The sequence below is a fragment of the Sminthopsis crassicaudata genome, chromosome 4 (assembly GCF_048593235.1).
Source record: "Sminthopsis crassicaudata isolate SCR6 chromosome 4, ASM4859323v1, whole genome shotgun sequence".
Classification (NCBI taxonomy): domain Eukaryota; kingdom Metazoa; phylum Chordata; class Mammalia; order Dasyuromorphia; family Dasyuridae; genus Sminthopsis; species Sminthopsis crassicaudata.
In genome coordinates, this window is record NC_133620.1 from 281,658,043 (window position 1) to 281,685,567 (window position 27,525).

At 33.0% G+C, this 27,525-nt stretch overlaps 1 protein-coding gene and 1 long non-coding RNA gene across 3 annotated transcripts in view; one reads left to right on the forward strand and one right to left on the reverse strand.

Moving 5' to 3' along the window:
* Nucleotides 1–27,525, forward strand: part of KIF6 (kinesin family member 6) — a 466,898-nt gene that overhangs the window by 173,874 nt on the left and 265,499 nt on the right. For both annotated transcript variants that reach the window (XM_074311016.1, XM_074311015.1), the window contains exon 10: nt 4,196–4,299. In XM_074311016.1, the coding sequence (XP_074167117.1) occupies nt 4,196–4,299 (104 nt within the window). The remainder of the gene's footprint in view (nt 1–4,195; nt 4,300–27,525) is intronic.
* LOC141566457 (uncharacterized) overlaps nt 1–27,525 on the reverse strand; it is a 287,659-nt gene that overhangs the window by 74,090 nt on the left and 186,044 nt on the right. The window lies entirely within an intron of this gene.

The window sequence follows — 27,525 nt, forward strand, 5'->3', positions numbered from 1 at the left end:
AAGTCTTTTTTAGAAACATCATCTGTTTTAACCTTCTGGGGATAATTATAATTAGCTTCCTTTTGTAAAAGCTCATAAAGTCATGGGAAAACCTAATGGTCATTACTAAAGAGAACCATATTTTATATAGCTCTACTATTATTTATGTTAGGAGATTTTTTAGAGGGCAAACATTTGCCTTAGGAATAATTTTTAAGAATTGGTGGTTTGTGGCATCTGATGATATAATAAGTCTGTAATTTTAAAAACATTTTTCTTTTTTATTTTTAGAATTATTTTTTAAATACATGCAAAGATTGTTTTCAACATTCACCTTCAGAAAATATTGTGTTCCAGATTTTTCTCCTTCTCCTCTACCCTTCCCCCTTCCCAACACAGCAATCTGATATAGGTTAAATATGTGCAATTCTTCTAAACACACTTCCATATTTGTCATGATAAGCCCAAAAACTTAGATCAAAAGGGAAAAATACATGAGAAAGGGGAAAAAACAAGCAAACAAACAACAATTTTTTGTTTGTTTTTAGAACTGAATTTTCTTTCTTTTACTTTTTTTTATTAATTTTATAATTATAACTTTTTTGACAGTACATATGCATAGGTAATTTTTTACAACATTATTCCTTGCACTCACTTCTGTTCCGAATTTTCCCCTCCTTCCCTCTACCCCCTCCCCTAGATGGCAGGCAGTCCCATACATATTAAATATCTTATAGTATATCCTAGATACAATATATGTGTGCAGAAATGAATTTCTTGTTGCACCAGAAGAATTCGATTCAGAAGGTAAAAAATAACCTGGGAAGAAAAACAAAAATGCAAACAGTTTACACTCGTTTCCCAGTGTTCCTTCTCTGGGTGTATCTGATTCTGTCCATCATTGATCAATTAGAACTGAATTAGATCTTCTCTTTGTTGAAGATATCCACTTCCATCAGAATACATCCTCATATAGTATTGTCAAACAACAATTTTTTAAAAGGTGAGAATACTATGCTTTGATCCACATTCAGTATTTATAGTTCTCTTTCTGAAGAAGATGGCATTTTCCATCACATCTGTTGGAATTGCTTTGAATCATCTCATTATTGAAAAGATCCAAGTCTGTAACAGTTGATCATTACATAATCTTCTTGTTACTGTGTACAGTGTTTTCTTGATTCTGCTCACTTCATTCAGCATCAAGTCATGTTAAGTCTTTCCAGGCTTTTCTGAAATCAGTCTGCTTATCATTTCTTAAAGAACAAAATTTAGTCAGTGATTCTCCAACTAAGGAGTATTCACTCAATTTCCAGTTTCTTGCCATTACAAAAAGGACTACTACAAACATTTTTGTACATGGAAGTTTAAAAACATTTTTGTTAAAAAGAAAGAAATATTTATGTTTATATGGAAGTTATCCTCTGTTCTTTAAGACAGTATGAGGAATTAGCAAAGGAACATGACCTGGCTATATGTAGCTTATTTAGTTTTCTCTCTTATGCATTTGGAGAGTATTCTATAAAACATTACTGAATATTTAATGTTTAAAATTTTATCACTTGCACCAAATGACCAAACTTTAGATGGCAGTGCTGTTCATCTACAAACCATATTCTCCAATATTACCTTGTTCCTTTATTTTCTTAGGAAAAATGTATTTTTAAATCATACATATACCACAAACAGTGTGAGATCCCTCAAATCAGGATATTTGTCGATTATATCCTAAAAATCCAAACTGAATCAATCCAATGATGAATCATTCCAGATTTAAGATGGTTATCAGATATTAGGCATGTAGTTTATACTTGAAACCTTGATAATATTACAGTATCTTCAAGAAATTTTTATCCCCTAACTTTCATTGCCTATAGGAACATATCCATAATGTAGAGTAGGACTTTAAAGGAGGATAAATTGAAATATTTGCTTTGTCAGTCAATTTTATAATTTTCCTAATTACTTTTCATTAGTAGTATTTTCTCCTCTCCTAAAATATTTTGTTCAAAGGATGAGGAAAATACTCGTGTGATCTTAGAATACTTTGATAGAAATACCATTTCCATATCAAGGAAAGTGATCCTCTGTCCTAGTTATATCATATCTAGAGTATCATGCTCATTTTAAAAAGAATCTTCTTTAAGAAGAAAAGGCACTGGAGACCATGGAATGTACATGTTGTTTAAGGGAAGTATTAGGGTTTACCTGAGGAAGAGAAGGAGGAAGGGGCATTATATACATTGTTAGATACCAAAAGGGCTAAGACACAAAGTCAAGGGAAAAACTGGAGTGAAACCCTCTTTTTCCCCAATAAAATCCTACATGATATCTTACACTGAAATAGAAATTTTTATTTGTTCTTGAAGGTGGTGGGAGCAGGACTTCTTGGCTAGGCCAGATGAAAGGACATCAGGTATAGGTCTAATAGTTCTAATGATGGAGGATCAGTTTCTATCTAAGTTAGAAAGGTTTACTATTTGGTTAGCCCCAGGGTAATAAAATTTTAGATAACATAAATTTACATATATATGTATGTATATATATATGTGTGTATACATACATACATATATATATATGATAGTTTTTTATTTTCAAAATATATGCAAAATCTTGCATTCCAATTCTTTCTCCCTTCCTTTTTCCTACCCTGCTCCCTTAAACATCAAATAATCCAATATAGCTTAAATATGAGCAATTCTTCTAAACATATTTCCATATTTACCATGCTGCACAAGAAAAATTGCATCAAAAAGGGAAAAAAGTGAGAAAGAAAAACAGTAAGCAAAACACCAACAAAAAAGGTGAAATTACTATGTTGTGATCCACATTCAGTTCCCACAAGCCTTTCTCTGGATGCAGATGGCTGTCTCCATTACAAGTCTATTGGAATTAGTCTGATTTACTTCATTGCTGAAAAGAGCCAAGCCTATCACAGTTGATCATCACATAAGCTTGTTGTTGCTGTGTATAATGTTCTCTCTTTATTCTACTCATTTTACTCAGCATCAGTTCATGTAGGTCTCTCCAGGCCTCTCTGAAATTATCCTGTTGATCATTTCTTGTAGAACAACAATATTCCATAACATTCATATACCATAACTTAATCAGCCATTTCCCAATTGAAAAGGGCAGCCACTTGGTTTCTAGTTCCTTGCCACTACAAAAAGGGCATTTTTGCACATGTGGGTCCTTTTTCCTTTTGTATGATCTCTTTGGGCCCAGTAGAAATACTGCTGAATCAAAGGGTGTGCACAGTTCGATAGCTCTTTGAGTGTAAGATAATATCACATTTCAAAACCCATCTGTTAAGGACATTGTTTCAATGGAAAGAGGACTTAAATCCTTAAAATAATAGATACTTAAGATATTCAACAAAATAAAAAAGACCAAGTAAATATTATTGGTGTTAATACTAGCAATGATGCTGCTAGCATTGATACCTGACATTTATAATACAAATATTATTATTTTACAATAGTCTGTCTATTAAGTGACATGTCAGAAATTGAAAATAAAATCTCTCATCACCCAAAGCTCCCAAATATTTATTTTATATGCATGAGAGGATTATCTATTCTTAAAAAAAATTAATGACACCAATAGCAAAGTTAACCTTGTATTATGTCTAAAATCACTTAGAACCTGTCTTCATTCATCTCCCACCTTGGGACCTTAGGAGATACTAGGTAATGAATGTATAGACAGAAGGATTGGAGTCAGACACTAGTCACAGTAGATTTCATTTACAGGAATGCACCATGACCATCCTAGGACCAAAATCAGGTATAGTTGAAGTGCTGTCTAGGAAAGGTAATCATTCACATATCAACAATTATGAACATTTGGTTTTCATTTTTATATTTTATTTTGCTGACAGACATAATATTGCCACTGGGTTTGAATCCTACTCTCTTAGTAAAAATTAAAAAATACAATGTTAATGCAAATTTAATAGTACAACAGATAGAATTAATGAGTCAAATAATTTCTTTATCTGCTGACTACCATTTTTCACTGTTTATGACTTCCAAGTAATGTATTTTTAAAGAGGAAAAAATAAAAATCTCACTTCATTTTCAAAGTCATTTTAGCTTTTAGTATTGGGAAATTTTCAAGATAGTCTTAAAGTAGTATCCTTTGTTAGCACGTTCAAAGCCTGAGACCCTGAGAAGGTTTGCATTTTTTATTCACTGTCTTGCTTTGCCATCTGTAGGTTATTATACGTTTGAAAAAAGAAATCCAGGAATTGAAGGATGAACTGGCCGTTGTCACTGGGGAGCAAAGAACAGACCAGCTCACACAAATGGAGCTTGATAAGTAAGCTACAGACTTTTTCTTTCTTTCTTTCTGTTAAGTGAGAAAGTTAATGTTAATGTCTTTGTTAGCCTTAATGTTACAAATTCACCTCAAAGCACTGCTGTCTCTGGGGATGGTCTAAAAGTACATCTAGGCGCCAGTTCAGAATGCCAGCTTTCCATGAAAAGCTGGACTAGACTGGCACAGCTTTTGCCTCCTCAGCTTTGAGGAAGTAAAGAACAGACAACCTAGAGGATGAGAATGTTATTTTGATGCCAGCTGAAGAAAGGGCATTGTATAATGGCCGTGCCATTTAGAAATAGACACACCAAACTCTTCTAAGCTGTAGAATTGAGATCTGAAAGGAATTAGAGAAATGTCCTTTGTATTAAACAGCATCTTACTGTAGCTGGAATGCTAATTTATCCCATGCCAAAGAAAGCTTTTCCTTTTAATAAATAGACCTACAAGTTATAATTCAAATGCTTTAAACCATAATGAAAGCATGTATTCAGGGTTTTACACCAGGGCTCTGCCTTTCATATTCTTTAGACTTGTAGCCTTACAGCAAATCAGTCACACTGGGGAGCTCTCTTACTCTCACCGATCCAGAGCAATAACAGCAGGCATTAATGTTGTTGCTTTTGTTATAACTAAACGTTTAGATAATGTGCTAGTTGTGGATGGTAATGGCGTTTTCTACTTCCACATAAGAAATAGAAGTCTAATGACCCAAGATTTCTTGAAAGGTGTTCTGCAATTTTATTTGGTCCTCCCTTTGACAAAGTAGAATGCTGGATAAATATGAACAAGAAAGAAGTTTTTTTTTTTTTTTTATTTTTCTTTCTTTTTTTTAATGATTACTTGAAAGCCCATGGAAATAACTAAAAATAGCTTCTGGCAATTTTTAAGCAGAGTTCCTATCACTTTCAAAGCTCTGAGTCCTTTGGGGATTCCTAAATTTTCAGAGTTACAACAAGCAATTGTTTACTTTTTTGTTGTAAATATGATTACTTCATCTTCTTCACCTTTCTCCTCCCACCCAAGAAAAAATACTGAATTCCTTATATTTAATCAAGGTAGTGAACATTGCCATATATCAATATATGAATATGAGGCCAGCAAAAACTACAGATGAGAATCACTATCCTATAAATTAATTAATCAGCATTTATTAGTGCACTGTGCCAAGGACTGAGAATATAAACTCCATGATGTATATGTTGTACCCAGAACTGTATCCTGCAAACAAAATAATCTCCTAATATTTATTTGCTGAACAAATGTTGAATGTTATCAAATATATATATAAAGAGAGAGAGAGAGAGAGAGAGAGAGACAGAGAGAGAGAGAGAGAGAGAGAGAGAGACAGAGAGAGAGAGAGAGAGAGAGAGAGAGAGAGAGAGAGAGAGAGAGAGAGAAAGAGAGAGAGAGAGACAGAGAGAGTGAGAGTGAGTAATGGAAGGAATGCTAGGTGTAAAAAGCCAAAGGGTTTTTGAACTGAAATCGTGATTTGTCACTTATTACCTGTATGATCTCCAAGGTTCCTTCTACTTTTGTGATGCTAGGAATAAGGTGGCATTCTGTTTTTGTTGGATTTCTTTTCAAAGATCTATGGGTATGGATAAGTGACCCATACTAATTAAGTTATGATTAACATGGTATTGCAAAACATTTTTCAATACATATGCCTGCCTTTCACCTAAAAGCAGAGAACGCAGACAAGATCTTGGAGGCTTTTTTGGCCACATTCAATCTCACATGGAGAGATCTCATCTAAGAAACTTCAGTTTCTAAAACAAGCATTATTCCTCATTTGAATTTTCAACCCTTAAAGACAAGAGACTTATAGTCTGTTGTATAATAGAAACTCACTCTTTAAAACATTCTTCATCTATTTAAATCTATCATTCTTTATCTATTTAAATCAACTAATACATATATTTACAAAATTATATCATTTGTAAAAAGCAAAGACAGACAGTTTTGCAATACAAAACAAATTTTTATCACTAATTTAGGTCCAGCCATGAATTTCATATGTAGAATTTGGCTATAGTCAGGAATGAGTACTTTTAGTACTAACCCTTTTTCCAGCCCTACTTACTAAAGGGTTAGAGAACATAATGGATTCCATTCATATTTTGGGATTTCAAGGCTAATCTAAACTTTAAAGTAACCATTGAGCTAGAGGACTTGTATTTATTTGCATCATAGCTGGGGAAATATGTTCTGACAGGGATTCTTAGGAAATCGGGATGGGGTCAGAAAAGGTCCAGAGACTTGAATCACAAGACACAATCCTTGTAGAAATTAATAATACAAAACCCTTCTTCTGCCAAACCTTTCATCAAAGCTACAAAGAAATAGAAACACAAGTTTACCTTTTTACCCAACTCCTATACATATACACTAGGAGACTAAGGAAATTCCCCAAAAAATGAAAATTGGCAAAAAATACTCATTGCTGTGGTGCTCATTATTATTGTTATTGGTTGTTGTTATTATTGTTATTGTATTTTTATATTTAATGTATATTAGTTATTGCTAATGATTGGTAATCATCATTGACAAACAAACTTATGGGAATATGAGGTATAAGTAGAAGAAGATGGTAATAATGGTGAATAAGCTCTTTCATATTATTTATTAGGTAAATATTAGGAATGAGGTCCCTTTGATGTTAAACTAGGCTATGAACACTATATTATATATAATATAAATACTATAAATATAGATTGGGGGAGAGGAGTAGGGTATGGGAAGATGAATTTCTTAATACATTATAGGATGAATTGAAGTTATTTTTGGTGCCACAGCAAAAAAAATACAACAAATACTAATTAGTATTATATCATTTTTGTTCAGAAAGGCAAAATATAACTAATGTTATTAACCACTCCATTAATATCTTGGGGAAATGAGGAGAAGGAAATTGTAAACCAAAAAAAGTTGGATCCTTTTGCTGAATGCCTAAAATTACAAAATAATTTGTTAATGAATTAAATATTTTGCCCATGCCCATATAGCCAAAGTAGTAATATTAATGATAATAATAATCACAACACAATAATAATATTAATAATAGTATGAATTCTCTCTGGAAGAAGTTTGAGAAAACATGAATAACAATTGTACAAAATGAAATGATATGACTGGATTATGATCATCAGCAATGAAAGGAATATTATTATTGATGAGCTCACAGATTCACTGAAATATTAATGTTAGAATAACTTGTTGATATAGGAGTTGAAGATTTACAAAGCACTTTAAACATATTGTGATATTTAACAAAATAAAGGAATTCCTAAAGATTGAATGAGTTGAGACTATGCAAAAGCCTAACAAATTATTTAGGAAGTGGAGCTTTCGGTCTCTAAATTAATTGGATTTGTTGTTAGGAAAGCACCAGTATAAACAGATGACCCTACATTGACGTCATTGTTATTATAAAATGAAAGAACAATCAGCAAAATACTTCACAGGGTTTGACAAAATGGTCCCAATATAAATTTTTCAGTATAACATTCATGACTCTCCATATCTGGCCCACTCTGTCCATCTAACTTTATTTCCCTCTCTTCTATTGCTCTGGTTCAAGGTGGGCTAATTCATGACAATTCGTTTTCCCACCACTCTTTGTCTCTTACTGTATTTGCTCAGTCCCACATATTCTATCTTGAATTAAAGGATAAGCTAGAAGACCAGCTATTTGTTTTAAGATTTTGTTAAAGGGGAAGCGAGAAACAAAAAATAACTGGATGTTGTTTATTGTCTGAAATACTCTTCACTCAAAACATCTAGTTCATCTACATTTGGAACTGGAATATTGAGTTCAGAAAAGAGTAGCCAAAATGACTTGTTTACACTCTATAAGATTCTATTACCCATTAAATAACAACTCTCTAGTATTATAATCCTTTCAGGAGCTTTTTGATGGAATATCTGAGTAAATTTCCATTAATGCTCAGGAAACACTCTTGTGGAGGCCCCTTGTGATATGGAATATCTATTACTTAATACGACCAAGGAGGATGTTCTTGCTTCCTGCTTCAGGAAACTTTGGGAACATCTAGGCAATTTTCAGGGCAAGGAGACTGCTCTTAGCTGGTCAAGTATAAGGATGGTAGCCTGAGAACTGGCTTCAGACAAGACTGGGAGAAAAAGAAATCAAAGATGAAACCAAAGTTTTTTGAGTCAACTAGAACTAGAGGAATAGTGGGACAGCTGAAAATGGTAACTCAGCATAAAAGAAAATGAGAGTTTTAGCCATGTGATATTTAGCAAAACCAAGTCTTAAGTTTTTAGTTGGTTATTAGAAAAAATAGTATTAAAGTATGGCTGAATAATAATGAATGGAGATACAATTACAATTCAAGGGGCCATTTATTGTAATGGTAGTTTTAACTACTTAAGAATAAGTTCTCCAAGGAGACCTAATAGAATTAGAGGTCAGTGAAATCTCTGGCTTGAACCAACACATTACTGAACAGTTAATTCAGACTGAATCCTGTTTCTTTACTGCCACACATTATGCCCTCCTATGCATTTATTTGTATACCTAAACAAACTTCTTCAAGTAGAGGGTTTTTCTTGATCAAAATTTATATTGTCATAGAATAAGCAAATGAGCAGAAATCTATATGAAGGTGAATTACACTTCTGGTGATTTTTCCTTGTCTACTTAATAATATATAGAGCTACCTAGAGATTTTGCTTATTAACTTCACCAAGGACAAAAAAAAATCATGTTTCTCTTATACATCACTATAACTTTTTCTTATACTTCCTGGCATTCAAGGCAATGTATTCAGGGGATGCTGAATGGATAGTGATGTTTAAGAGAGTTTGCACATTAAAAATGTACAAAAGTTACCAAAGGGGATTTTTCTGGGGATATAATTCTTTAACTTTGCAAGAATAGTCTTGGAAATTTGATTTTTTTATCCAAAATATTGTTATTGGAACCCATGTCATAGGAGAGCTTGGGGGCATAGTTGATAAAGTTCTAGACTTATAGTCAGGATGACGAAGTTCAAATCCTATTCCAGGAAATTAATTAATTAATTCAGAGGCAAGTCACTTAATATCTCTGTCTGTTTCTTTAGCTATAAAATAAGGAAAGTATAATAGCACCTACATTGAAGCATTATTGTAAGGTTCAAATGAGATTTATATAATATATATATATATTTAATTATATTATATATATACATAATTATATTATATACATATATATATAATTATTTTATATAAATATATTTTTTTCAAACCAGAAAGCACTACAGAAATGTTTTTATTATTATTTTAATTGTTATTACTAGTTTGTGACTAGTATGACTTCCTGCTTGAATCTCCAATTAAATGATGCTTTAATTTGGTTTGTTGCATAACAGAAATTAATAGTAGGTCTTTAGAGAGGGTCAGTTGGCCTTGGAGCTGGGAAAACCTGTCTTTGACTTCCATGACTGGCACATATTAGCCATATAACTCTGGGCAAATCACTTAACATGTCTGTATTCTAGGAAACTCTCCTAAGTCTAGAAGTGGTATAGAAGGTGTGATGCATTGGTAGAATGAGTTTTCTCAGCTAGACGTTCACTGTACAAGTGAAATCATAGATCCAGTCCCCATTCCCTGTGAAGGTAGTTACCACCATTCTCCATCCTAATTGGCTGAAACTTATCATCACTTTAGCAGGTATTAGGGATTATTGTCATAAAGGTTTATAAAGAGTTTTTTTAACCTTAAATCAACTAAAATATATGTATTTTAAAATCAGTAACAATACAAAACATAATATATATTTATACATTAAGAATTCATTACTTCATTTATTTTACTTGCTCTTGTTGTCTTGCAACTCCTTTACAACCTCCGTAGGCACAGTCCTGAAAATCTGATTTTCCTCATTCAAAGTAAACTGATTGAAACTCATGTCTTGAGAAAGCAGAGGAGGATAGTTGTCCAGACTTTAAAGGAAGGATGACCATTGCCACAATATGATGGGGCATCACTGTAGACCATTTCTTTTGGTTCTGATTTTTTTCAGATTCTAAGTAACACTTTAAAAGCCTTATTAATGCCTTTTGTTTTACATGCCATTTCTCCAAGTACTACCCTTTCCCTGAACCATTCTTTAACAGAGAAAGAGAGCTAAACATAATTCATCCACAAAACCACTAATATCTGACAGCAGATGCAATATTCTCCACCTGTTGTACTACATGTCTACTAAGAGAAGGAAAGTATATTTCATCATTTGTTCTCTAAGGGTAATGTTGGTCATTAATATTTATTTGAGTTTGACCACAGAAAAACGTTTGTTTTTTTACAGCTTTGTCACTGTTTATACTGTCTACTTATTTCTGTATCAGCTTATATGTCTTCCTATGTTTATCTGAAGAATTTATCTAAAGAATATTAATTCTTCACATGTTTCTTTATATAAGCACAGACTTTAAAAATTATATTTCTCAATTACATTAAAGACAATTTTAACATTAATTTTTAAAAAGATAATGTGGAATATTTTATAAGAAAAATAACAGATCTAGAGAACAGATCAAGAAAAGAAAATATAAGAATAGTTGGACTACCTGAAATCTGTGACCAAAAAAAAGAACCTTGACACAGTAATGCAAAAAAATGATTTAAGTAAATTGTCCTGAAGTGATAGAAGAGGCGAAAGTAGAAGTAAAAAAAAAATCCACTGATCATCATCTCAAAGAGATCCCACAAAGAAAACAGATAGGAACATTGTTGCTAAATTTTGAAAACCCCAAATTAAGCAATAATATTTTAAAAGAAAAAAAGCAAAATAAAACAAAACAATTCAGATATGCTGGAGCTATAATTAAAACTATACAGGATCTACCAGCAGTTACAATAAAAAGCCAAAAATCTTGGAATATTGTGCATTGTCAATCAAAAGGCTTGCAAAAATCACTAGGCCTGCAGCCAAAAAATATCATATCAAGTGAAATTAATGATGATATTGAATTTTTAAAATGGACATTTAACAAACTCACAGATTTTCAGGAAGTAATCTCATCAAAACCTGACTTCAATAGAAAATTTAACATATAAGAGCCAACATCAAAGACTAACTTTAAGGAACTCACCAAGGACAAATGGCTTATGTTTTTAATCTGTGGAAATGTAAACAATGTATCTAAAATTGATATCAGGAATTGAGTAGTTCAAGATAAAGATTAGAGTAGAGCTGAAGATGACCTAAGTCTCAAAATCAAAACTGTCTAGGAAAGAGGTAAAAATAGTAATTATGTTATATGGATGATATGCAGGGGAAGAAATGATACAGAGGCATTAGATGGAGTTGATAACTTGAATTCCTTCCTCTAAAAACTGCCTGTTAATATCCTCTGATCATTTATTAATTAAGGAATACTTATTTTGATAAATGTGAATAAGTTCATTATATATTATACAATATTACAAATGAAGACTTTATCAAAGAAACTTACTCCAGAGATTTTTCCCTAATTTCCTACTTTTCTCATTCTAACTGCATTGATTTTATTTATGCAAAGTTTTTCATTATTAATTAAATTTATTTATTTTACTTCCTCTGAACCTTTGTACTTCTTATTTTGTCATGCATTCATCCCTTATCTATAGGCCTGATAGTTTAAGTCCTTCTCAATTCCTCTAATTTACTTAGGATATTACCTTAATTGTCCAAATGATGTATCCATTTTGAATTTATCTTGGTATATGTCATGAGATGTTGGTGTGTGCCTAGTTTTTGCCAACAGTAGTTGTTGCTGCTGTTGTTGTTGTTTTTGTTTTTGTCAAATAGTGACTTCTTGCCCTCATGTCTAAGATTTTTAGGCTTATCAATCATTAAGTTACTGGCTCTGTATCTTTTCCATTGGTCAATCTCTCTATATACAACCTAGTATCAAATTGTTTTGATGAATGCAGTTTTGGCCATAGTTTGATATCTCATACTGCTGGTTTCCTTTCTTCCCATTTAAAAAATAGATTCTTAACTTTTTTTTTTCTTGAGATGAGTTTTATTATTTTTTTCTAATTTTTTAAAACAATTTTTTGGTAGTTTGATTGGTTTAACACCCAAAACATTAACTTAGGTAGTATTGTAATTTTTATTATATTTCCTTGACTGTTCTAGAGCAATTTGTATTTTTCCAACTATTTATATTTGGCTTTGTTCTTTTGGATAATGTTTTGGAATTGTATTCATATAATCCCTGTATGTAAACTTCCAAGTATTTTATAATATCCAAAGCTATTTTAAATAGAATTTGTATTTCTATTTCTTTCTAGTCATTTTGGTGGTAGCATAAAGAAGCACTAATGATTTGAAAATCATTGGGTCATTGTGGGGGGTGTTAAAATATATCCTAATTATTTGCTAAAGTTGTTTATTGCTTCATTAAATTTCTTAGTTGACTCTCTAAGATACTCTCTAGGTATACCATCATGTCATCTCAAAAAATAATAATTTTGTTTCTCTTCTTGCCTGACTTATTCCTTTAATTTCTTCTTGTTATTTTATTGCTATAACTAGGTCTTTTAATACCATATTGAGTAATAATGATGATATTAGACATATTTGCTTCATCTTTTGTCTTACTGTGAAAGCTTCTGGCTTAATGCATATTATACAAAAAAACAAAAGACAGAACATTGCCATGTGCCCAGCAGAACACTGGCAAAGATTCAAAACAGGTAACAATAAATTTCCATTTCAAGAAAGCATATATAATAAAAGAAGACATTTTATTCATAATTGTTCATCTTTTGTTTGCTTCCTTATAGGTTTTCTTTTGTTCTCTGCTGGGCACTTTATTCTTTTTTTCCCCCTTACCTCCCCTAAACAGGTTGCCATTAAATACAGATATCTTTGTGTATACATCTCTCTCTCTCTCTCTCTCTCTCTCTCTCTCTCTCTCTCTCTCTCTCTCTAATATATATATATATATATATATATATATATATATATATATATATATATATATATATATATATATATATATATATATATATATATCATATATAAATACATGTATACATATAATATGCAAACACATAAACATATATATCTAAAACAATATTAATATGGGTGACATGTAATATAGATTTCTCTGTTGACTGAATTTTTTTAAAATTTGACTTTAACTGAGATCAATGATTGCTACCCCTTAGTTCTTGCAATCACACCTCATTCAGATAGCATAATTACTATTTTTGCCTTTTCTTAGACAGTTTTGCTTTTTAGAATCACAGAGTATTCAACCCTTTCCCAATCTTTATTTTGGATTGCCCAATCATTAACATCAACCTTAGACATATGGTTTACATTCCCATGTATTAAACATAAACAATTTATTCTTATTGAATCCCTTACAATTAGTCTTTGATGTTGCCTCAAATGTTAAATTTTCTATTGAGTTCAGGTTTGTTTGAGACAAAATCCTGAAAATCTGACAGTTCATTGAATGTTCTTCTTTTTATTCAATATTATTATTTATTTCTTGTATTATTGTGTCAAGGTTCTTTTTTTGGTTTTAACTTTTTTTTTTCCTCCAGGTCTGTTGTTTTTCTTATAAGATGTTTCACATTCTCCTATATTTTTTCACTCTTTATATTTTGTTTTATTATTTCTTGGTTTCTTATAGCTTCATTACCTTCCCTTTGCCCAGTTTTAATTTTAAATTTATTTAATATTTTCTGTTACATTCAAAACAATTTTTTACATTTGTTTTTAAATTTTGGAGTTCTAATTTCTCTCTCTTATCCCCATTTAAAATTAAGAAACACATGTGAAGTTATGCAAAACATTTCCATAAAAGTCAAGTTATGAAAGAAAACATATATCTCCTACCCTAATGAAAATAAAAACCCTCAAGAAAAAATAAATTAAAAATAAAGAGAAAGATAAAATAATAAAGAATGCTTCAAATATTTCAACTCCATCAATTCCTTCTCTGAGTATGGATAGGTTCCGATTAGGTGTGGGTAATTGTATTACTGAGAATAACAGTTATTTATAGCTGGTCATCCCAGAACATTGCTATTACTTTGTATACAGTATATTTCACTTTGTTCATGAAGGATTTTCCAGGGTTTTCTTTTTCCTGTGAACATCCTGTTCATCATTCCAGAGAACAATAATATTTCATCAGAGAAACTTGCTTTAAAAAGTTTTCTACAATTACTATCGCTAATTGTATTTCCTATCCCCATTTATATTCTATATATACTCCTTTTAACTGCCATAATAATGAGAATGTCCTAATGAGTTATAAGTGTCATCCATCCAATATAGGAATATAAACAGATAAATCTCATTAAGGCCCTTATGATATTCCTTTACTGATTATCTCCTTATGCTTCTCCAGAGTTCTGTATTTAAAAATCATATTTTCCATTCAGCTCTGGTCTTTTCATCATTAACACTTGAAAATCCTCTGTTTCTTTGAATGACCACCTTTCTCTCTGAAGAATTATGCTCAGTTTTGCTGGGTAGATGATTCTTGGTCGCAATTTTTGACAAAGAATTCCTCTTTCCTACCTCATGTCTTCCTTCTCATCTCATCCCAAACATCACCACCCCCAAAAAGGAAGGAAGTAATTTGTTGTCTCTAGTTTCAAATTTGAAATCTACACTGTACAAAGACTTTCCATAATTAGCATGGCATTGATTCATAGCTGATGAAATTAGGATCAAAATTTTAAAGGTACCTCAGACACCACATAATCCAATAACCTCATTGTAAAGATGATTAAACTGAGGCTCAAGAGACAGGAATTGAATCCAGATTCCCTGACTCCATAATTAGTGTGCTTTTCCATATACTATACTACCTTAGTGTCCTTTCCCTGAGGAAATTTAAGCATTAAAAGAAAATTTCAACTAAATTGAACCTTCTGAAAACCTCCTGAAACCAACTTTAGAAAAATAAGTGAAAAAAATTCTGAACCTTCTGAAATCAACCAGTATTTGACTTTTAAAACCAAGTTCTATATCAATTGATTAACATTTTATACATCTGTATCTCCTCAAACATTCTGGCTTTCCAGCTGAACAACTTCTGTATCCTGTCTCTTCACTGTTTTCAGCCAGCCATTGTGGGTAATCATATCCCAGAATTCACCATCACCCCTAACTCTACTATTTCTCTGAGTTTCCTTTCTCTGATCTCTCCTTTTTGTACCTTGTGGTATCATCCTCACATATCTAGGTCCAGAAAACTATTTTAATTTTCAGATATCTTCAAGGGTAGCAATTAATCAAACATTATAGATTAATAGACCTCACTAATGTGTTTCTTTTACTTAATCCATCAAGATTTATTTAAAACAAAAAACATCTAATCAGATATCATAGAAATAGTAAGACAGATTGTCCAACACAAGAGTGCATTCTATTACATTATATATATTACAGTGGTAATAAAGTAAATTACCACTGATGTGAAGTAGATATGTAAAGGGAATAGCCAGATGTAAAGATACATGTCACCATGAAAATGTATAGAGGGGCATATATAGAGAGAACATGTGGTGCTAGGTCATACATGTGTCCATGGAAAATCATGTTACCAATACTACAGAGTGGCTGTTGTATTCCAGTAACAATATAATCACATTGCTTTATGCCAGGTATCCTTATTGCACTGCTTTGTGTCGGACATCTAGATTCATGGATGTTCATCTTCTTTTTATTAGTTGTAATATGGCTTCTTCTCTGAATTGCCACTCTTTTTACCATCTCTAGATGCTACAGAGAGATGATTTCTCCATAGGAGAAAGGACCTGCCTACTCTTTAGCCTGTTACTGCTTTCAGCTACCTCTACCCTTTTATGATGGTAGTCTTATTTTTAATTAAAGCATTTATTTTCAAAACATATGCATAGATAATTTTCAACATTCATCCTTGCAAAGTCTTGTGTTCCAATTTTTTTTTGCCTCTCTTCCTCCCACTTCTTCCCCTAAATGGCAAGTAATCCATTATGTTAAACATGTGCAATTCTTCTATACATATTTCCACAATTATAAGATGTTAATCTTAGCAAGACCTACCCAGCCAGATAACTAGATAATCCATTAGACATCTTTCTATGAGAGAGATTTGAGTTACACATACCCATACCATCAAACATGGAAGTATTCATGTTAGAGACACTAGGAAGCTATTTTTGAGGAAAGACATTTTGTATTCTCCTTCATGTTATTGGGAATAGCTTCTTTCCTTGGCTGCATATCTATACCTTTAAAACTATCTTGTCTCTCTTTGTGTCTCTCCTCCCTCTCTCTTTCTCTCCTCTTTCTCTTTTTCTCTCTCTCTCTCCCTTCTCTTCTCTCTCTCCTTCCCTCCCTCTCTCCATCCCTCTCTCTCTTCTCTTTTCTCTCTCTCTTCTCTCTCTCTCTCTCCCCTCTTTCCCCCTTCTTCTTCTCTCTTCTTCTTCTTCTTCTTCTTCTTCTTCTTCTTCTTCTTCTTCTTCTTCTTCTTCTTCTTCTTCTTCTTCTTCTTCTTCTTCTTCTTCTTCTTCTTCTTCTTCTTCTTCTTCTTCTTCTTCTTCTTCTTCTTCTTCTTCTTCTTCTTCTTCTCTCTCTCTCTCTCTCTCTCTCTCTCTCTCTCTCTCTCTCTCTCTCTCTCTCTCTCTCTCTCTCTCTCTCTCTCTCTCCCTCCATTCTGGAGATTCCAAATTCCACCAACTCTGTCTAGATCTAAACAGACGAGATCTAAAACTCTAAATCTGTTTCTTGGAGCAGAGGGCCTAAGAGGATGGGATGGGGAAGAACTACCTTCTTTCACAGCTCAATTCTTGGTGCCTTATGTTGTAAATGAATAGGACTTTTGCCCTTCTCAAATAACAGCGTCCATTCTGCCAATTTTAAATATGTTCCTGTTTAGCTATGCAGCCAAGGGGAAAGAAGTTGCTCCTATTTAGATAATAAAATACTTCTCCCAGAAGATGATGCCTGGCATCTCCTACATGAATGCCTCCGTATTAAGACAAATGCAAAGCAAAGTCCCATTTTATTTTTGAAGAGATTTTTATTGTTTGGGCAGAAGAGGTTGTTTTTGTTTTATTTTTATATTACCTACATTTCCCCCTATATTCCCTCCCATTTCTCTCCCAAAGAGTCATTCCTTATAACAAAGGATAAAAGAGGAAAAATTCAACAAAAGTGATCCAACATGTTGAAAAAAATCTGATATTATGTGCAGTGTTATATGTCTATAAACCCCAAATTCTATGAAGAAGCAAAATTGGTAAAAGAGTTTATCTTCACATATCTCTTCTAGTTCTTTGCCAATTTTTTTCTTTATAATTTTACAATATTGTAGTAGTGTTCTTTTCATTTATACTACTACAGTCATTAAGACTATTTTTTCTTGGTTCTGCATGCTTTGAATTAATTCACGTAAACTTTTCTATGCTTCTCTATATTCATCATGCTCGTCATTCCTTATAGAACAGTAATATTCTATTATGTTTCTGTACCTGTTTGTTTATTCATTCTTCAATTGATGGGGACCTATTTTGACCATTAAGCATTTTAAAGTTTCTTTTTAAATTCTTCCCCTGGTGCCACATAGATATCCTCAAGTCTAAACTTTTCTTTAAAGTGTGTTTTTAAATTCTTTTTAATCCCTATCCTTAGTTCACTAGTTTGGAATTCGGTCAAATTGCAAAGTTTCTGAGTAGAACTGTGGTGAAGGAACTGCTTTAAACTTCCTTAATATCCCAGGTTACCATGCAAATCAACTCTGGAACAAGACATAAATAAATAAAGGGTATTGGCAGAGCTGGCAACCTCTGTCTTACTTCCTGCCAGCAAACAAAATTGTTGTATTTTATACCCCATCTCTTTTACTCTGTTCTTAAATATATTTGGAGTCTTAACTGAGAAGTTCAGAATCTTCACCCCTCTCTTTTCTCTCAGTCTATCATCCCTTCTTCGAATTCATGTTTTGTCCTTTATATTTTGACCTTAGAGTCAATTAGTTCAATGATACACTGTTTTCTAATCTTGAAAACTTTTGTCCTATTCTAGGCTATTGCTTCTATCTTCTTCCTACCCCTACTCATATGTTGCTGAATGTCCTTAGATAGATATTTTACTATAAATTTATGTAATATAAACTCTACTGAATAATCACTCACATATGACAATCTTTTATTTTTCCCTGATTGAATTCTAATAGGATTATACCAACTCTTTTCTTTTTTCTTCAAGCATACTTGCAAGATACTTACAAAGTCATGCTCATCTATTATGAGTTCTTTTTTCTTTCCTGTGCCATGCTTCAAAAATCCTTAACATTATTCCTTGCTCTCTTCTCCTTTGTTCCAACTTCTGAAGAAAATATCACTTTTTTCCTTGCCCAATCTTGTAAGGGGCCTTTAAATGGGTGCCACAGCGCATCGGGAGATTGAGGCCCGGAAGTAATTTCTGTGGATATTAGGACTGCCCTTGGGCGGGATCCTGGCCATATTGAGATAGCTTTGTAATGGGTGACTCTCTCGCTGATTGGCTGTGTGTGTGACCTCACAGGCCCTATGTAAGCCCACTGCAGGTAGCAAGCGCTCTCTTTAACCTGGCGTTCTTCACCTTGGCTTCCTAGCCTGGGTGGCCAAGCCAAGATGGATAGCCAAAAGAGGTAAGGGTTTTGGTAGTGAACACATGGGTCTTCTGACCAGGTGTTCACTCGGGAACCAACAAGTCAGGGCATCAGTTAGGGCATTATGTGAGTAGGTATAATAAAGGCTTTTAAAATTACACGTGGTTGTTCTTGAGTGCGCTACCGGTTATTAAGCTAGTAATTGTAACTGCCAGGAGAGCACGTTACACAATCTGTCCCCTGTATTTGCTCTCTTGCTTCCATCCTCTTCCATAGTTTTTCTCCTTTGATAATTCCCTCTATGTCTCATCTCCAGTCTCTTTTTATCTAGTAGATTTATCTCTGCTACTCACAAACATTCCTAGGTCTTCCCATGTTTTAAGAAACCTTTATTGTATCTCACCATTTATTCAAGCTATTGTCTTTTAAACCTCCCTTCTATAGCAAAATTCTTGGGGGAAAGAAAGATCTATTTATCACATCTATTTCTTTATTTCCATTTCTCAAACCCATGCAGTATGGCTCTCATCCAAACAATATTGAAGCTATTTTCAGCAGTTATCAATGATCTCTTACTTGCTAATTCTAATGGTCTTTTTAATGTTATTAGCCAATTTAAACTCTCTACTGTTTTTGATACTATCTACTATATCTCCTGATAAATACTCTTTTCTCCTCACTTCTCTTATATTGAGGGTTTCTGGCTCCTTTATCTTTATCACTACTCTTTCTTGATATCTTGTCTGGGTCATCATCCTTTCCCTACTCTTATTTGTGGAAGTTAGATCCCTGAAGGTCCTCTTTTCATCTGTTCTTTCTGAATTGGTGATCTTATCACCAATAAGATCTTATCTTATTCCCATATATACAAGTATTATGATTCAAAAATCTGTATATCTAGCCCTATTCTTTGCTGAACTCTGGTCCCACTTTGCTTCATTTTGGCTGTGTGTTTTTATCTGGATGTAACATTACCACCTTAAATTCAACAGAGGCTGAAGCAAAATTGATTTCTTCTTTGTAAACAAAACTACCTTCTCATCCAAATTTTTCCATTTCTGTCTAAAGCACCAGCAGTTTTCTGTTAACCCATATTTTATTTTTTTTCTCTCTTCTATATACATATTTATATGTATATGCATATACATACATACATATATGCACACACACACATACACACACACACACACACACACACACACACACACACACATATATATATATATATATATATATATATATATATATATATATATATATATATATATATATATATATATATATATATATATATATATATATATATATATATATATATATATATATATAAACTCTTATAAACTCTTCCCTCAAGGATTATTGGAAATCCATCACCAAATCTTTCCCCCTGTACTTACACAGCATCACTTAAATCTGTCTCCTCCTTTCCCTTCACATCACAATCACCCTAATTCATGTCTTAATTACCTTCTTGCTTAGACCATTGCAATAGACTTCTCATTGGTCTCCCCCCTTCCATATAATTGCCAAATTATAATTGCCAAATAAACCTGACCATATCAGTCCTCTGCTTAAAAATCTTTTCTGTTGTTTCTAAGATAACAAATATTTTAAAATTTACTCTGACTTTTTATGGATTTATAACATGTTATTCTCTACATATTTTATTTCTAAATAAACTAGTTTGCCAGCTGTTCCCCAAACTTGACATTCCCTTTTCCAGTTCATACTTATCCACAATCTGAATCCTTGCACCTAGAATGCATTATCTTCTCACCTCCACCTCTGGGAATTCCTTACTTCAAGGTTCAGCTAGGGCTACTTCTGTGTGAATCCTTTCCTGATTTCCCTCTTTTTAGTGCTCATGCTCCTCACAGTTCTTTGTATTTCTTTGTATATATACATTCTCTAAGCAGAAGGTAAGCTCCTTGAAGGAAGGAATTGTTTCATTTTTGTCTTTATGTGCTTAGCCCTGGTACTTGGCATATTATACATGCCTAAGAAGTATTTGTTTGATTGGATCAGATAAACTGGTATTGAGATTTAAAAGTTATTTGACAGGAGTAGATTTGCCTTACAAATGATCACTTTTATTTAAAGCAAGCAATGATTTATCTTGAACAGAGTCAGTAATCTTAATTTTATTTACTTGCTACAGAGATTGATCCAGAATGGTAAATTGTTAGTTTTTATTTGCAAGACTGAGCAGACATTAAAAAATCCATTCCATTTCCAAAAATGTTTCAAGATAAAGCATTACTTACTCTGGCAAATTCCTTGGCATGTTGACTGTTCTGAGGGAATTATTGCCATTTATGCTGCCTAATGAAATGTTCTTCTTTGCTGGGGGCAGGAGAAACAGACATCAGGGGGTTAATTAACCAAGAGATCATTGCCTCCAGAACAAAGAGAAAATTTCTGGGAACTGAGAATATGTTTGCATATTCCCCTTCATTAGAATGCTCAAATACCATATGTAAGATCTTTGAGTCTTTGGAATCCTTTTTGCTGTCCAGGTGAGAGGAATAAATCTGTCTCTGATGTGATTACTACTGGCACTAGGGAATCTACCTGCTTCCATGTATATGTTCTATCAGGGAATTTCCAAAGAGATTTACGTTTTCTTTTTATAAGACAAAAATGATGGATAATATTTAAAATCCAATACTTTTGCCCAACAAAACTATCAGTTTTAATAGTTAATATTGCTCAATAATCTCATACCATTGGGGATAAAAATTAAGTGTTTCACTTTATGCAAGGCAGAAAAATTTTCTTCTATGTTAACTGTACTTTTACACTGAATTTCACAACTAAATTAAAAACAAATGTTCAGTATCCCTTGGTACATTGTGAATTATTGCACAATACAAGTAGTTGATCTTAAGATTTAAATTACATCTGCTGCTGGAATTTTAGCTTTAAATTATTTTAGTATAGTTAGTATTTCTATTTTCTTTACATTTAAGCTTATCACATTTTGTATTGATTAACTATGTAAGAATGCTTCTGTTTTTTGTTTATATATAATTCCTAAATTAGAAAAAGAAAAATCAATAAATTCTAAGTGATTCAGAATGGAGTTCATAAAATGCTTTCAAATAGGAACTGCTTGTTTTGGATCTCGTTGTCTATTTCCTTAACTCTAATGGATCCCCAAATAACTCCTTAAAGTCAAAATAATTGCAGAAGGTTTTATGTAGGAAATGAAAAAATGAAAAAGCAACTTATTTTATAAGTAGGGAATAATACTCCTGCAAGATTATCAGATTCTGTTTTTAATCATTTTAATACAGAATCCACATATCTTCATATGCATATTTTATGTATACATAAGAACATATACAATGTGTATATATTCACAAAGATTGCAATAGATTTTGCTTTTTAAGCATAATGACAGAAATAAGAGAAGAAAGTTGTTTTGTTTTGTTTGTTTTTTGCTTAAATGCTATTGCTTTAATTTTTTCCTCCAAAAGATTTTACAAGTGCCTTATAAATTTTATGCCCACAATCAAGGTATCAAATCCAAATTCCAATTCCATAGTTTATACAGTTCCAGATTTCCTTCCAAATGCAATTCTCTATAGTCATATAGAAGTATTGCCTTGAAGTATTCTTAAACTTGTATTAGTGATCTCATGCTACTTTCAGGTACAGAGTTGTTTTTATTTTGAACTATATTTTTTCAAGTTCTAAGCATGTCATCAAAATTTTTTTAATTCATCATTTCAACATCTGTAGATTAGGAGTATTAAAAATAGTTGTACTACAAAAGTGTAAATATTAGCATGCTGATGCCCTACCATCTGTACAGACACTTCACACAGTATTTTTACTTTGAAAATAAGCAAAACATCAAAGGATATGAACAGACAATTTTCAGATGATGAAATTAAAACTATTTCCGCTCATATGAAAGAGTGTTCCAAATCACTATTGATTAGAGAAATGCAAATTAAGACAACTCTGAGATATCATTACACACCTGTCAGATTGGCTAAGATGACAGGAACAAATAACAATGAATGTTGGAGGGGCTGTGGGAAAACTGGGACACTGATGCATTGTTGGTGGAGTTGTGAAAGAATCCAACCATTCTGGAGAGCAATCTGGAATTATGCCCAAAAAGTTATCAAAATGTGTATACCCTTTGACCCAGCCATACTACTACTGGGCTTATATCCCAAGGAAATACTAAAGAAGGGAAAGGGACCTGTATGTGCCAAAATGTTTGTGACAGCCCTTTCATAGTGGCTAGAAGCTGGAAGATGAATGGATGTCCATCAATTGGAGAATGGTTGGGTAAATTATGGTATATGAATGTTATGGAATATTATTGTTCTGTAAGAAATGACCAACAGGAGAAATACAGAGAGGCTTGGAGAGACTTACATCAACTGATGCTGAGTGAAATGAATAGAACCAGAAGATCATTATACACTTCAACAATGATACTGTACGAGGATGTATTCTGATGGAAGTGGATATCTTCAACATAGAGAAGAGCTAATCCAATTCCAATTGATTAATGATGGACAGAACCAGCTACATCCAGAAAAGGAACACTGGGAAATGAGTGTAAACTGTTATTTTTACCTTCTGAATCCAATTCTTCCTGTGCAACAAGAAATCCGGTTCTACACACATATATTGTATCTAGAATATACTGTAATATATTTAACATGTATAAGACTGCCTGCCATCTGGGAGAGGGGGTTGGAGGAGGAAGGGAAAAAAATCTGAATAGAAGTAAGTGCAAGGGATAATGTTGTAAAACATTACCCATGCATATGTACTGTCAAAAAAAAAGTTATAATTATAAAATAAAATAAAAATTAAATTAAAAAAGAAAAGAAAAGAAAAGAAAAGAAAAGAAAAGAAAAGAAAAGAAAAGAAAAGAAAATAAGCAAAATGAATAGAGTTCCTTCACTGATCCTTGTTCTAAAGACGTTTCAAAATCTACTTGGGTATATAAATGCAGCCTGTGGCCCTAATCTCACATGGATTCTAGAACTTCCAAATTAGGAAGAACCAGGAACTTCCCCCCAAAATCTTCAACTCATCATGACCCAACCCAGAGTGTGGCAAATCTCATTTTATGTATAGCTTAGAAAAAGTAAAAAAAGTCAGAAAAGTTAAAAAGAAAGGCAAAGGTAGTTTGGAACTGAGTCTGTGTGAGTGAGCACAGAATGTTTTTGTTGAGGGATTCATTATGTCTTTTGGGTCAGAAGGAGAGATCCTTGCTATCAATACTATTGGGGGGTGGCTGGAAATAGAAAGGAATATGTGAAAAGAAGACCAGATATTTCCATTAAGCCTCCTTTTGTAGATCAGGACAAAGATATTGTTTAGCCAGCAGGTTCCCTTTGGGTGTAACTCTGGGCACTGAAACCCATGCCCATGTGGAGACATAACTTCAAATCAACCATTGTGGAGCAAAGTTAGTCACTAAACACTTATCAAGAGTTATCTTTTGTCATCTTAACAAGGTGAATAGTCCTCTCCATAATCTCTACAATATGCTTTTTAAAATATCTAAACATTTCATTCCTTAATCTGCCCTCCCTTTTACCATACACCAACCCCTACTTTCTGTTCTTCCCGCCCTACCTGTATCCCTATTGGTTAAGTTACATTTCTACAAATGAATTGTATAAATATATATGTGTGTGTGTGTGTGTATGTATATGTATGTGTGTATGTATATATACACATATGTATATGTATACATACATATACATATATGGATATGTGTGTGTATATATGCTTCCTTCTTTAAATGAAGTGAATGAGTTTTAAGCATTGCCTGCCATCCTATTTTCCCTTTTACTATAAAAGCTCTTCCTTGTGTACCTCTTTTATGTGAGAAAAAAAATCTGCATTATACCTCTTCCTTCCTTCCTTCCTTCCTTCCTTCCTTCCTTCCTTCCTTCCTTCCTTCCTTCCTTCCTTCCTTCCTTCCTTCCTTCCTTCCTTCCTTCCTTCCTTCCTTCCTTCCTTCCTTCCTTCCTTCCTTCCTTCCTTCCTTCCTTCCTTCCTTCCTTCCTTCCTTCCTTCCTTCCTTCCTTCCTTCCTTCCTTCCTTTCTTTCTTTCTTTCTTTCTTTCTTTCTTTCTTTCTTTCTTTCTTTCTTTCTTTCTTTCTTTCTTTCTTTCTTTCTTTCTTTCTTTCTTTCTTTCTTTCTCTTTCCTCAGAGTGTTACTCAGGGAAAACTGAGGAAATTTCAGCTAATTAGCATTGCCAGGCCCAGCTGTGCTGCAAAGGTAAGGCCCTGAGGGAGAAAGATCCAGTACACTAGGTGAGTACAGAGGCAGAGAGGTAGGAATGCTGCTGGCTGTAGGCACCTGCTGAAAAGGGGAGTTCTTGGTTTGGGGTTCCTGATCAAAGGAGAGAAATGAAGTAAAGCTAGAGACACCATTCTCCCCCACCCCAGGATTAGAGTTGCTTACACTAATACTTCTTATTAAATAAAATTAACTGGCAAAACTCCACCATAGAAACATACTATGGGAACAAGGAAGATTGGGGTTATCTTCAGAGGAGAATGCTGAAGTTTAAAAAAAAAAAAAAAGCTTCTACCCCAAAGAGTAATGTGAAATGGTTCCCTGCCCAGAGAGAATTTATAGAAAAACTCAAAAAAGAATTTTAAAATGAGAGGCATTAAGGAAAAACTAAATTAATTAATTAATTAATGAAAACATAAAAACCATTCAAGAAAAACAAGATTATGAAAAAAAAATGTTAACCATATAGAAAAGAAGGTATAGATGAAAATAACTCTGAAAATCAGCCAGTGAAGCTATGAGAGATCAAGCAATAAGAAAACAGATTATAAAGAATAAAAAATAGAACAGAATATGAAACATCTTACAAGAAAAATGACAGATATGGGAAACAGATAAAAAAGAGAAAATAAAAGAATAAGTGGACTGCCTGAAAGTTGTGATAAAAAAGACCTTGACACAATAATGAAAGAAATATATAATAAAATTATCCTGGAATGATACAATAGAAGAGGAAAGTATAAATAGAAAAAATTCACCAATCACCACTTCAATGAGATCCTTTGTAGAAAACACATAGGAATATTATTGCCAAATTTTGAAACTCCCAGATCAAAGAGAAAATTTTGCAAGAAATAAGAAAAAAACAATTCAAATATGCTGGAGGTAAAATTAGAATTGTACAGGACTTATTAGCAGACACAATAAAAGACCCCAGATCCTGGATTCATATCTACCAATAATGAAAAGAATAAAAGAATCAGGATTGCAACCAAAAATATCAGATCCAGCAAAATTATAATATTGAATGAGAAAAAAATGAACATTGAATGAGAAAAAAATGAACATTCAATGAGCTTGCACATTTTCAGGACTTTCTATCGGCCAAACCTGAACTCAATAGAACATTTAACATATAAGAGCCAATATCAAAAATCAATTTCAAGAAATTCAACATGGGCAATTTTTTTATTATGAGAATGTATAATGTTTAAGCTTGGCATCAATAATAGGGAAGGTCAAAAGAAAGATGGAGGCAGAGTTAAGGTAAAAATAATAATTGTCATACAAATGAAGTGCAGAGAAAGAACAAAGAAGCATTTGAGGTAGGAGGAGGGCTCATAATTCTGAAAACCTCACATTGGGAAAAAGTTAAATAGGCTACACTACTTATATACTATAAAAGGTATATCACCTCCAGAATCTAAAAAGAAATAAAGAGGGAAGGGTTGGGCAGACAGGGAAGCAAAAGGTGCAAGAAGATGAGAAGGGAGGGATCCATGAGTGGAGGGAAGGGAAGTAACAAGTCAAAGGGTCAGCAGGGATAGGAAAGATATGTGTTTGTATTGTGGAGGTATGTGTGTGAGTATGTATATATATGTATATATCTATATATGTATATATAAATATATCCTTTCTTAATACTAGCTTGCTTTGGGGTAGGCAGGATAAAAAAGAAAAAAAAAAAAAAAGAATAAAGTAAAAAAAAAAAAAAGTGTGCAGCAGAGCAGCTAGGTGGCGCAGTGGAGAGAGCACCAGCCTTAAATTCAGGAGGACACGAGTTCAAATGTGATCTCAGACACAACACTTCCTAGCTGTGTGACCCTGGGCAAGTCACTTAACCCCAGCCTTGGGGGGGAGGGGGGGAAGTGTGCAGCACAAAATAAAAGAAGAATTTATAAGGAAGTGAAAAAAATGGACACTCATGAATATGATTTTTTTCTTCTAATATGCTTTCTTTCTTGAACTGGTATTTGTTGTTTTATATTTTGAATCCTCCCTGATGTTCTCATCTCTGGGCTGAGAATTCCCAAAGTTGTTGCTTCTGAGGCCATGATTGCCACCACCACATGTAGGAGATCTGGATAGACCTTCCCCCCGGTATGAGAGATTTTTCTTGCCAATTTCTTAATTTTTCTTAGGCTGGAAAAAGTTTCACCCCAATCCTTTGTTGGCTCTGTCATTCCAAAATTTTATTTTTTTCAAAATTTATTTTAAAGTCCTTTGGAGTAGAAGGTTGTGAGAGTTCAGCTGGGTGACTGCCCCTAATCTGCCATCTTGTCTCCACTGAACCTATTTTCTCCATTCCTTTTTGTGTGTATGTGTGAATTATAA